Source organism: Haemaphysalis longicornis, unplaced genomic scaffold, assembly GCF_048455015.1.
Source record: "Haemaphysalis longicornis isolate Haplotype H1 unplaced genomic scaffold, Haemaphysalis longicornis Haplotype H1 scaffold_1, whole genome shotgun sequence".
Classification (NCBI taxonomy): Eukaryota; Metazoa; Arthropoda; class Arachnida; order Ixodida; family Ixodidae; genus Haemaphysalis; species Haemaphysalis longicornis.
In genome coordinates, this window is record NW_027526203.1 from 447,447,520 (window position 1) to 447,460,369 (window position 12,850).

At 48.8% G+C, this 12,850-nt stretch overlaps 1 protein-coding gene across 1 annotated transcript in view; it reads left to right on the plus strand.

The window, feature by feature from the left end:
- Nucleotides 1-205: 205 nt before the first annotated feature.
- Nucleotides 206-12,850, plus strand: part of Zip99c (Zinc transporter Zip99C) — a 38,301-nt gene continuing 25,656 nt past the window's right edge. The window contains exons 1-3 of the mRNA XM_077687669.1: nucleotides 206-441; nucleotides 547-919; nucleotides 1,397-1,501. Of these exons, the coding sequence (XP_077543795.1) occupies nucleotides 613-919; nucleotides 1,397-1,501 (412 nt within the window). The 5' untranslated portion in view covers nucleotides 206-441; nucleotides 547-612. The remainder of the gene's footprint in view (nucleotides 442-546; nucleotides 920-1,396; nucleotides 1,502-12,850) is intronic.

Here is a 12,850-nt window from a genome sequence, read left to right on the forward strand (position 1 = left end):
TTATTTTGCTAATGAATCCTTTTTGTGTGTGTTTGCGCGTGGGGTGACAAAATAGACATCAAAACCGAAACTCATTTGTTTTCCTTTGTGAGTCGTTGAAAAGCGCCCGCACGCTGGAAAATCTCGTTTCTGTGCCTTTCGCGCGTTGTGTGCGGGCTATCACGCCAAACCCTGGATGGATGCTCAGCGAAGCAACATCAGCAGGTCACAGGTGCGCAGACAGTCCGTGCAGTAAGCAGGTAGCTAATTCGGCAGCTCGCGTCAGCGACGTGAAGAGGAGCCAGCTCCTCGCGTTGCGTGAGAACAGCGCCTGCTGCTGCCTCCGCACTCTCCATCTTCTTCTCTCCACCTCCTGACGTCGCCCATGCGCGGCGGCAGCCCAAGGAGCGTCCGTCCCACTCGAGAATCCGCGCTATCGTGTTGCGGCCTCAAGCGCCTTCGGTGAGCACTTCCTGCCGTGTACTTCACCCGTGCGAGATTACGGTGCCTGCCTCCTCCACAGATGGAGATAACGTGTGTGTATCTCCCCTGCGTGGTCGAACACAGGGCGCGATGGTTTCGGCGAAACTGAGTGTCTCTTGAAGAAGACCCGGCGCTAACCATCCGAACGGCATGCCGTCGTCGGCCGCTCGACTGCTACGACTCGGCGTCGTGGCCGCCGTGGGCCTCGACGAAGTCCTGTGCGAGCACCAGCGATCCCCTGCCAACGTGTCCTTCGGAGACCAGTCGCCTCTGCTTCGGGGCTGGCAGCTATGGGCCGCCGCGCCTGAAGCGGTGGCCGAAGCTTCTTCGGGGGCCGACCGCACCTACCAGACCTGGTTCCTCTCAATCGCGGCAGCGTGCGTCGTAGGACTCAGCGGTGTAGTCCCGCTCTTGCTGGTGCCTGTCGACACGGGGATCGGCTCCAAGCAGAGCCAAAGTACGTCTCCTCCTCTTCTCTTCACCCAGGGGAATTCCCATCGTGCAGGCGATGACAGCTCTCAGCTGCGCTGCCCAATTAGTCAAATTGCCTAAGATCAGGCGTCGCGCAGCACGACACACGCATGCTGCACGACGTCTGCGTGCGGCGCGAAATTTTCCGGATGAGTGCGCATGCATGCATGTTGCCGTACTTCTCCTCGAAGGATGCCCCTATCGCCGCTCTGGAGTGTGCTGTGCGGATTGTAGCTGCTGTGAAGTACCTTCTTTACGTGCAATAGCAAGTGCAGCAGTCGGTCGTATATCGCCGGTCGTGCAGTCGACCCGCGGGGAATGGGGGGGGTGCATTTGTTATATGGTAAATTCCTTTGCAGATCCTCCGCCAAATCAATTTATATGCTGTTTCATCTATAGTTTGTGACCACACCTGTAGTTTGTCAATGCGGGTGACTGCCAGCATTTTGTGTTTCGGTTGCAGGCGGGTGTCGGACGTTAAAGCTTCTCCTCAGCTTTGCTGTTGGTGGTCTGCTGGGCGACGTCTTCCTGCACCTTTTACCCGAGGCGTGGGGACGTCTACAGAGAGGTCTGCCTTTTGTACATGTGACGTTTTTTTTCTGATTGAATTCTATACCTTAGTTCACACCCAGTCCATGTGTCATTAGAGAGTTTTAGTATAGCGGGAGCTAGCGTTTAACGCGCGCTATTCCTTGCGCGCGCACTAGTGCGCATGCGATGTCCGCAAAAGGAGGGTTTATAGCGTTGCCGTTTCGTTTTACGCAGTGTCGTCCGACGTAAAACGAAACGTCCGGCGCAACGTTACGTTAGGTGCAACCCAAAATCAAAAACTAAAGTTACGTCCGGCGGAACTTTAAGCCAGTGTCTAGAGTTACGTCCGACGGAACCCAGAATTGAAAACTAAAGTTATGTCCGACGGAACTTAAGCCAGTGTCTAGAGTTACGTCTGGCTTAACCTTACGTCCGACGGAAATGAAAATTAAAGGTACGCCGGACGTATCTCGAATCCCGGCGGTTAAAGACACGTCGGACGTATCGACCCCGAAAATCTTACGGTACGTCAATATGAAGTCCCTCCTCCGTTGAAGGGACTTTACGTCGGACATACTCGATGCCCAGAGGCTGAAGAAAGGTTCGGCGGACTGACAGTGCAGGCCCGTCCGACACACCCGCAGGTGTATTCTGAGGTTGTGCTATGTGGTTGCCTTGGTCGCTCGATTGTTCGTCTTGTTGGGCGTCTGTTGGTGCGATCCCGCCTGGCTTCGTGGCGGTGAGGAACCGCCTCGCGGTCGTGAACACAAGTCCTAGGGTCGAATCCCCCTGGTTTCCTTTCCTTTTTTTTTTTTTTTGAGACAATGACCATTGCGATGCCTTTTTCTATCATTTTCATAAGATGAACCTTCCTAGGTGCCAGCCGCCACTCGTAAGTTTTCCCCCGCACGCGGCGCGAAAAAAAGAGGACCCATCTGTAGCTTGTAATCTATGTCTGTGTTGCTTTAATCGAGTCTGTCCTTCCTTGACCAGCCGAAACAGTGTTTCATCGACAACCCACAACATGTGAAACATTCACTCTGTGTGCACTGCAACAAATTTAACTTTAGTTCCTCTTTCGTAACGAGTTTATAGTGAGCCTGTCCTAAGTTCCCGAAATTTAAACCGTGTTTTTTCACGATGTGCGGACCGTAAGCTAAATGGTACCGCTCCACATCAGCTTCCAAAAATCAGTGATCGTTGCAGCGCTTCGTGTAATGAAAGCAGCGCAATACGTACCAATGCTGTCCATCTTTTAAACATGATGCAGTAATGCATAGCAATTGTCATTGTCTCAAAAAAAAAAAAAAAAGTTCTGGGGCTGGGGAATTCGAACCTAGGACTTCTGTTCACGAACGCGAGGCGGTACCTTGTCGCCACAAAGCCAGACTGGGTCGCATCTTGAACAGAGGCTTAACAAGACAAACACTCGAGAGAACTATATACCAGCGGTAATCTCGTCAGATGTAAATAGCATGGGATCACAAGGGAGGCTCTTCCTCCGTGGCACCGGATTTGCATTTCCAGAGGGAACCAGATAGCACAACCTCAGGAAACACCTGCGGGCACATCCGACGGGCCTGTACAGTCATCCACCGGCTAGGTCCGCCGTGCCTTTCTTTAGCCTCTGGCCATCGGGTACGTCCGACGTAAAGTCCTATCATTGGAGAAGGGGCTTTATTCCGACGTACCGTAAGATTTTCGAGGTCGGCGAACGTCCGACGTACCTTTCTTTAATTTTCACTTACGTCGGACGTAACTTCCGAAGTTACGTCCGACGTAAGTCAAGCCGAGCGTAACTCAAGACACTGGCTTAAAGTTCCGCCTGACGTAGCTTTAGCTTCAAATTATGGGTTCTGTCAGACGTATAACTCTGGAGGCTGGTTTAAAGTTCTGTCGGACGTAACCTTAGTTTTCCACTTTGGGTTACGTCGGACTTAACTTTAGTTTTCGATTTTGGGTTAAGTCGGACGTAACTCTAGACACTGCGTTCTTTTTACCATGGCGGGCAGCCCGGAGTTTACGCACCCTTTCGGACAGGGTGCGTACAAAAGATGCGGTAAATCGCGCCATTTTCGGGCACTGAAATCGGTGCTTTTATGCAGTTTCGGGGTGGAAATGCCAACACTAGAGACGAACGTTGGTTAAAAATTGCTTTGGTGAGTGTATGTTAGCTAGCGATCCATGAACGTGCTAAAGTTGTATCATGCTTGTGTTGTACTGCGATTGTTCAACGAAGGTAGCAAATACGCAACTGAAGGAGCAACTGAAGCAACGTTATCGCCACAGATAACGATGTGAACGGAAGTGATGTCGCTAATGACCATAGTCTGCGTCGACGTCACTTCCGGTCGCAACCTTGCCCTCCTCTCGCTAAAAAAACTCCGGGTCCACAATACTCTCTTTCCGCGCACACCTGGAGTTCCCTTTGCCCCAAGCTCCTCCTAACACCCCGCAGCTGTTGCCTTCACACTACCTCTCGCTCGCACTAAGCGCGCAAGCGATGTGGATACATAACTAGGTACTATATCACTACGCAGAGGCGGAGGTGTTTATTTGAATTTCGCGCCGAATGATGTCAGATGGCGGTGAGCGATCCTCGCAATCGTTTACTCACCTAAAGATCCCTAAAACGATCCTTGCTAGACTTTTGACAGAGACAAACGTGTTTGCATATGGTCTGCCTTTGATAATGCTTGTAATACGTGCAACTTATCCCGGTCATGCAATAATGAAATCCTGTACAAACCAGACAGCAGCAGCAGCAACTCTAATAATCATAGCAGTACCACTTTTATTTGCGCAGAAGATGTAGTGGGGGCCAGTGTCGTAGAAACAAGTCCGATAGGTGCAGCTGTTAGGCTATTAAGGTTGTGAGAAATGAATGCATATCTAAATGGTCAATGAAAAACGTAATGCAGGAATAAACTAACGGTATGTAAAGTCCTGCTGGAGACGCACAACGCACGTAAAATACACGGAGAAAAAAAGAGCAGAACTTAGAAGAAAGAAAGAAATATATGGCGAGCTAAGATGAAGTTTGAGGGAATAAAAAAAGATCGCTTCGCTGTATTCCACTTGTTCCTGATAAGCGGACTACATATAACAAAGCCAGCAAAAAAAAAAAAAAAAAAAACCGCTGAAAGCAACCGACTGTCAGTGTTCTTTGCCTTCAATCAAGGCTTACGAACGTGCGATCCGGAGTAAATCCGCGGAGGCGCACTTTTCTGCGTTGAGTTACCGCATTCGATCCTCGGCTCGGCTATATCCGCGTACTAGCGTCTAAGACGGAATTCTCTGGAAGAGCAAACAGCTGGTTCGGGACGAGGAGCACGTATCCCAAATAGAGATGGGCTCGGATGAACAATGCCACGTGGGCTTCTGGTTTTTTTTTTTTTTTTTCACACCGACTGGCTCAGGTACGCTGCGTAGAGCGTGTCCTAATGCCTAACGGAGAGATTAAAGCGACGACGACTCAAGCTACCAGAGGCGAAAAAGTCTGTAGTTCATTTCACAAGCTGCTTGCGGCATTGCTAAGCTCCCAGAATTAGAGCACACATAACGGTGTTGTTTGTGCGTCTTCCCTTCTTGTCCTGCGTCCTTTTCGCTGCTGCTTCATGAACCAGCCCTTGAGCTCCCAGCTAATCCGCGCCTCCGTGACATTATAGTGAGGCCGGCGTAGCGAAGAAACCTTCCACCTGCACAGCGGGGGACGTCTTTACCTATTGTCAGCCTTTGTAGGACGTCACGGCGACGCGGATTAGCCATGGGATCTGTGTAGCCTCCCTCCACTGGGGGCTGCACCCAGTTTGTGGAAGGAACTTCGACCGCGGTGAGCTTTTGCAGACTGCCGCCACGACGACTGGGTGAATTGGTGATTATATATTGCCGGGAGGCGCGCAGTAGCGATGGTTTTTAACTTTACTATTCTGCTGAGTTTATTAGCGTACCTAAACTTCGTATGGCTGCGCGTTTGTCCTAGCGTACAAACTTGGTTGAAGTTGTTTCGGAAAATTTGCATCGAATTAACCCCTGGTCAGCTGCGGTGGATGTGGTTCGTTTTAAAACTGCTATTTATGGCCCTAAATGAGAGAAAACGGGTCACTGTTACAGAGGCCTCTTGGGAAACAAATTTGGTGTGATTAGTTTTTAATTGCCTGTATTAGAAGGTGAGTTATTTTACGAAACCGTACCCCTTCCCATTGAAGACCATGTATGCATATTTGAAAGTGCGGAGCGGCACCAGTTTTGTGCACATTTTCTGCAGTTCGCCGGGAACTAACGCTTATTAAGAATTGCTTGAAGCTCGGCACGGCTATAGAAGTCGTCTAGCGGCAAAAATTGGCAATTTGCTTTCTCTCTTATTCTACATATACGCAGACGCACGTTCCCCTAGGGCTATATACTTCTCTTCTATAAGACCACACATTTGGAATGGAAAGCGCGGAAAAACTTTTCCGCCGAAATAAGTTAGTAATCAGAGAAAATGAAACTTGGTTCGGTTATAGTTAAAGTAGCACAAAACCTGGCACAATGTGCTTTAAGAATTGTGAACTATCCGCCGCGGTGGCGCAGAAGCTAAGGCGCGCTGCTGAGCCTAAGGACGCGGGTTCGGTCCCGGCCGTGGCGGCCGCTTTCCTGACGGAGGCGAAAAACTAAAACCCCCGTGTGTCGAGATTTGGTGCACATTAACGATCCCCATGTGTTCTAAATCAATCCGGAGCCCTCCACTTCGGCGCGCCTCGTAGCCCATGTGTAGTAGCGACGCTTAAAATGCCACTTGAACGTACTAGAATCACATAAAATACATACGAATGCACGTGAACAACGAATTTTAAGTTCCTTCCCGTGGAGTTTGCCCAAGACTGGAATTTGGTAGATCGGATCGCCCCTTTCCTCTCCGCTCCAAGGGGGTCCCGGATGTGGTAATTGAGGAGTCCCGATGTTTTAAGGAGTACTGACACGAAATTTTTGTATTACGTTTTTTTTTCTTCCCACTAATCATGGAATGGCCCATTAGGTTGTCCAACGCAGCATACTAAATACTTACTTACAGCTCCGTTTATTCAGTCTTTGTTTCGGTGAAGCGAACACCGAGGCAGCCGCCATGAAATGAAGGCGCATTTGACGTCACTGTTCTCGTCGCACCACAGCCGATGCTGGTCTGGGCGCGCGCGCTCGCCAAACCGGCTCGACCGGCTGTAGTCGCACGTGACGTCAGTTCCAAAAGCTGTGACGTGTGCACAAGGCGGAAGAGCGCGCGGCAACCACACCGCGGCCGCCTCGTTACGTAACGGGAGCCCTGACGTCGGCCGTTTGGGTCGAAGCGCAGATGACGTCATGAACTTGTTTGGTGGCGCGGATGCGCTTTCTCGTGCGTGCAAGGATTAACATTGATTTCAAATATGTTTTACTGAACAGTTACGGTTTAAACTTCCGAGGGAGTATCTCCACATACAAGTTCAGTAAAGCTTGATGTCGGGCTAGTTGGCTCTTGAAGGTAAGTTGCGCGTGTTATGATAACAGAGACGGACACAGGAAAAAAAAAGTGCACTTTCACAAGAAAGCGCCGCCTTCTTGTGAAAGTACTTTTTTTTCCTGTGTCCGTCTCTGTTATCATAACACGCGCAACACACCTTCAAGTCCATATACAAAGGGAGCTTTTTACATAGTTGTCGAAGCTTTAAAATTTCGTGTCAGAACTAGAAGGTGGGGGGGGGGGGGGGGGGGAATGACACGAGAGATGATGGAGACGTGGGCGTCGGTGGGTATACAGTGCAGGATTGGGCGAGTCGGTAATCCATCATAACACTATAAAACGCAACAAGAAAAAAAGGGCTAAAGGTGAGGCACACAGGACGAGCGCATGACTTCCAACCGAACATTTATTGCAGCAACGTGTCATATTTATAAACGCGCGAGGAGGGGGGGGGGGTGGCAATTTTGTGTTTTTGTACTTCTGGTTGTGGTGCAATTCGTATCACTACTTATCGGGTTGACTGTTAAGTGTGGGTAGGTGCGTTTATAAATATGACTTGTTTCTGCAATAAAAGTTCAGTTGGAAGTCAGCGCTCGGCCTGTGTGCCTCATCTTTAGTCCTTGATTGTTTTTTTGCTGTGCTGTAGTGTTAAGAACGTCGGTGGGAGTTTGTCATGGGGGAGGGGTGGGGGGCGAGGGGAATAAATGTTTTGAGCTTTTCGCCCACAATTTTCGAAGGAGTCACGTCACAGCGAGAATTCTCACATTCACCCTATGCGGGTGAAATTTATGACGGAACAAGTGCAATGGCTCTACTCTCTTCAAATAGCGATTCAGAATTGTGTGGAGTTCATTAGCGCGCAATGAAATTCGGCATTGTTTCATTTTCGCGGAAAACATGATGTACCTTTGTTTTAGAAAATTCGCATTATGGCGGTTCCCCGGGCAGCAGCGGTCACCGTTTTATGGAACGCCGTTTCACCGAAGAGATGCCCAGTTCATCGAACACGGTTTTATTGAAAGCCGGTGTACAGATTCGCGCGCGTTCATTTGGTATATGTTCAGCGAAAAGGTACAAACGAGTAGCTCTTGAATCATTCATCGAAAAGCACACGCGAAAAATTACAGTTCAATCCACTTTTGTTTAAACACTTACAGTTTGCCAGGGGGCAAAACAGAGAGGTGGGTTATTAGACGTTTCCGTTTAATCTCATAGTTTTCTTTTTCTTCTTTCCATCGTTACGTTTATAGTACGCGACGCTTGTGCTGTTTTCTTTAATCTATCAGTTCTCTTTCTTGTGCGCGTTCTCCTGGATGTGGTTGGTATTTGGTCCGTGCCCTAATTTGTCTAGAATTGGAGGAATCTCGAGTTTGCAAGCGAAATTTTGAGCGTTGGCATGTACAAAAATAGGCTGAACCGTCGTGCATCGTCACGCAGGTTAACCAAGATCCATGGCTGTTCTTATTTTGCAAGCGAACCAAAGCAATCCTTTTTTTTTATCCGCACAAAGTACTGTTTTTTTTTCAAGGCCACTGTTTTGTAAATTGGGATAATTGATGGTGCCGAAACATTTCCGGCGGGGTTGATTTCTCACGGGGGTCTCACGTGATTTGCTGCGCGTGCAGCCAATGCGCCGTTCCCTGCCTACTAAATACCCGGCGAATACCCGCTGTGCTCCAAACGAACAATATCGCGCCGTTGTTCCTTCGACTGATCTTAATTGCAATAACGATCCGCTTCAGTCTGCATTCTGTACCAAGACAGCTCGACCGTACTTCCGAAGCATAGCAGCCTTGGAACCAGTCACGTGTCGGTGAACGTGCAAGCACCTGCAACCGCAGTGGGCCCGTGTGTGAGACGCCCAGATGTTACACCGTGTGAAATTGTCTCCGTAATCGCCGCGGAAACAGAGGGGACAACGCTTATCGCCAATAAATTCAGCACCCGAAGGGAGCCACGCACTGCGAGCGTGAAGCGAGACTCGGTTAGCGGACGACGGGAAACAGCCGAATGCGAGCAGATGTTCGGACCCGCACCTGCAGGCCAGCTTGGTCGCCAGGGCTGCCGAGGTCCCTGATTAGTTCACGCTGACAGCCATCAACGCGATCTAACCACCAGCATCACTTTCAAGATGCATCATCCCTGATATTCCTCGAATATATCGAAATAAGGTTTATTCTCTTTCTCTCTCTCTCTGTCGCTCACTTGCCGTGCTGGCGACCGACAGATTCTAGGTAGGTTGAATTTGTAAATTAACTGAAGGATAGAACAGGTCTGTGATAGGCGGCGGCTAAGGCTGACTAATGAAGCAAAAGAGAGAGAGAGAGAGAGAGAGAGAGAGAGAGAGAGAGAGAGAGAGAGAGAGAGAGAGAGAGAGAGAGAGAGAGAGAGAGAGAGAGAGAACAAAAAAAATACTGTGGCCGTTCACAATCGGTAGACTCCCCCCTTTTAATTTTGTGCACCTTCCTTGAACACACAACCCTTGAATACAAGCTTCAAAGAACAATTTTGCGGTGCAACGAAGTGCATTTATTACACGGGAACGCTGAGCGGGCTGAGCTTCTCGTTTTTGAAAGGCATCCCACGAGCAGCGATATTTGTGACGGCTCCACTCAATCGCCTGTCAGGCCTCCCTCCCAAGGAAGTGCGCGTGGTGCGCGTTAAAAAAGGCTCGACTACATCGTCCTTCCAGCTATCGACATGCGTGCGAATTTTGTTTTTGTTTATTTTTACCCCCGCCGAGCCAATGGTGATTTATCGCAGTATTGTTCGCAGCATCCGCATACACTCACCGATAACAGACGTACGTGACGAGCTCTGCACCCTGGCAGCACCGTGTGGAAACGTTCATTGCGCCGTGATTTCCTCAAAAGCTAAAAAACAGCAGCTGCATCGTTTAATTTTAGGAACACTAGTCCGAACCTTTCGATCGTATTCACATCTATACTGGCTTTTGTTGATTGACTGACAGGCCGTCAGACCAGACCACATGCCCCTATGACGCAGAAGCCACGCACACCCCTTCCGCTGACATCTGCTGTATCCACCAACAGTGAATCTGTCAAGAGTGAGCATGTCGGTACATTAGCGCACCCAGGATTTTTGTCTAGGGGGGGTTTGAAATTTTCACAATATAAAATATAATAATATATAAATGTAAAAGAACAAATACAAACACAAATGTAAGTAATAAAAAAAATAACAATAAATAACCACAAAGAATAAAATATATAAAACTATAAAGAGCAGCAGAGTTTTTATTATTTCTTACGCGAAAAAATTACGCGATAAATCAGCCGCCATAACCTATACAATTCGCCTGCAGAAGGAATATAATAATGGATGCCCCTTCACATAAAAATAGAAGATACGCGAAGCCTTTTGCCATTGCCCGAAGCCCCGGACCCAAGTTTAAAAGTACAATTTGAAGGAAGGGATGACGGGAGATGAGGTTGGGGAGGAAATACAATTAATGCCTTCATCACTGGTGAAGTCAAGTTAAGAGTAAAGCACGAAATCTGTTCGTATAGGCTGGCACAATTTGCATTGAACAGTCAAATTAACACATATTTCTGAAAGCCTATTCAACAAAACATCATTGTTATCCGTGATCACAGGTTCACAGGTTTTCGTAACTGCGCATGAAGCGTTGATGTCTTCCTCACTATAATGTTACAAACTCAGGCGATATATATATAAAGGAAAACCGAACCTTTTTTATTCAACTGGAGAGGGAGGGCTCGTACAGTGCTTAGTATCGAAGGAAAAACAGTTGTTTAAGCTTTCAAATGAAATAAAAAAAACTTCGATCTGAACTTGTTAGATTTGATTTGAGGCCAGAAGGCAAGCTCGACAATACTGAGTCCCAACCTATGGGAAATTTCAGCGTCCTTTTTTTTTTTTCTAGAAGGCGACGAATGATTCAAGTCTCGTGATGGAAATTCCGCAGAGAAGTTCAGAAAGTGGTATAATCTGGCCCTACAAAAATTGTGCGACTATATGCGGTTTAGCGTGGGCTATGAGGCGTGCCGTAGGGGGGAGGGGGGCTACGGAATCATTTAAAACCCCCAGGGATTCTTCAGCATTCAGAAATTTCCTGTCCAGGGACACTTTTTGTGTCACTAAAATTTTTTCTCATTCTTTTTCTTAAACTACTTCAAGTTATGCGCAAGTTGGTCCGCACTGTCTTAAAAGCAGAATCCTAAAAGCTCGTGCTCTAGTTTTATTTTTTAATTCCGGTCATACAATATTCTTTTTCGAGATTTAACTGCGAATGTTCAACAATAAAAGCTTCGCTACTACACACTGCGCTCGGTGAACTTCGGTTTCGGTTTGGTGGGAGAGGCGTGCGGAGGGGGTTGGGTTGACGGACATCTGGGGGGGGGGGGGGGGGGGTTACAACCCCCAAAACACCCCCCGTGGGTGCGCCACTGTGTCGGTATATCCGTAACTATACCTAGGGCGGGATGCATGGCAAAAGACACCAAACGACTGGTTTCGCCTTAGCACCAGTCAGGCTTTGTTCCCCTGTATACACGCCGGTAGCAATCATAGTGACAGAGAAAGCAGACACGAACGCTTTTTAATGCGTAAGTATTCTAGGACTACTTCCCCAGAAAATCCTGCGTCAGTCCAAAAATGCTTGAAAAGGCTATAGGGCCTGCATATGCTGATGTGTCTGGTTATAGCGCCCCTAAAGAAACGTACTTCGTCTTTGTCAAGTTGGCTGTGCCACATTGCTACCTTGTATTGCAGCGAAGCTCACTTATAAGGAAGGACGCTGGTTTAAAACGTCGCCGAAGAGAGGTGAGGTAAAAACGGAACAAAACGAAAGGTAAAGTGGAGGTTAGTTGATTGGTGGATCTTAAGGTTCGGCCCGATGCGCACACATTGCCCTGTCTTCTGTCTTGCTACCTTGCACTGGCTGCCCACTCCATTCCACAACGCGTGCAAGCGTTGGCGGGAGTCACGGGAGCTGTCGAGATGGCGTGAGGCGCGCCGCGCTTCGATTTTACCGCTCTGGCAACGTCGGCACCGTTATGGCGGCTAGAAAGCCACCGTGGCGGAAGCAAGCTGCAAGCTCTCCTTTCTCGAAGGCAGATCTGTCCGCGCGCTCTCTCCGCTCTGTTCATAAATATTCTAACATCATCATCATCATCTCCTCTGTGTTGTTTTGTGCTTTCTGTCGGTCGCTCTGTTGACGGATCGAAGCGGCTCTGCGGAGCGACGCGAAAATTTTCCCGACGTGCCCTATCCATCACTCACACAATAAAAGTCTCGCGTAGCGTCTCACGCCAGTAAATGAGCCGGGTAGAAAAACCTGTTGGAGGACTCTGCTAAGTGCAAGAGATGCAGCTAGAATGCTCGCACACTATGGGATAATTTCTAATAGGACTTCCCTGAAGATATTCTACCTGGGGGTGGAAATGAAATGTTATGTCACATTGCGTGCCTTCAATGTCAACACAACAACAAAAGAAACAGGAAGGGTTGGGCGTTGGAGGAGAGGGGAGGTCTACGATCTGCCTGGCTTGGAGGAGAAGCAAGTGCCCTTTCTGTACCCCTGTGCCGACGCCCACGGATAAACAGCATAGATAGAGAGGAGGGATAGAGGATCGTTGCACGCTGGCTGCGGTCTTGCCGCAGCCTACGATTAGTCGCTGTGTTTCCCAAACGGACAAACGGGCTCGGGGCGGTGGAGTGCCAAACCTGGTTGGACGAGTAAGCGATCCTAGGAAGCTTGGGTAGGGGGAGCCTCAACTGGCCCCTCCCCACGGTCCGCTTCTATTCGAAGAAAAACAAAAACGAATAGCCTTTATGCCGAAGAACCCCCCCCCCCCCCCCCCTTCCCCGGTGTGTACTTTCGGCTTCATTTCTTCGTTAAAAAATAGCCAACTTTCGTGTCAG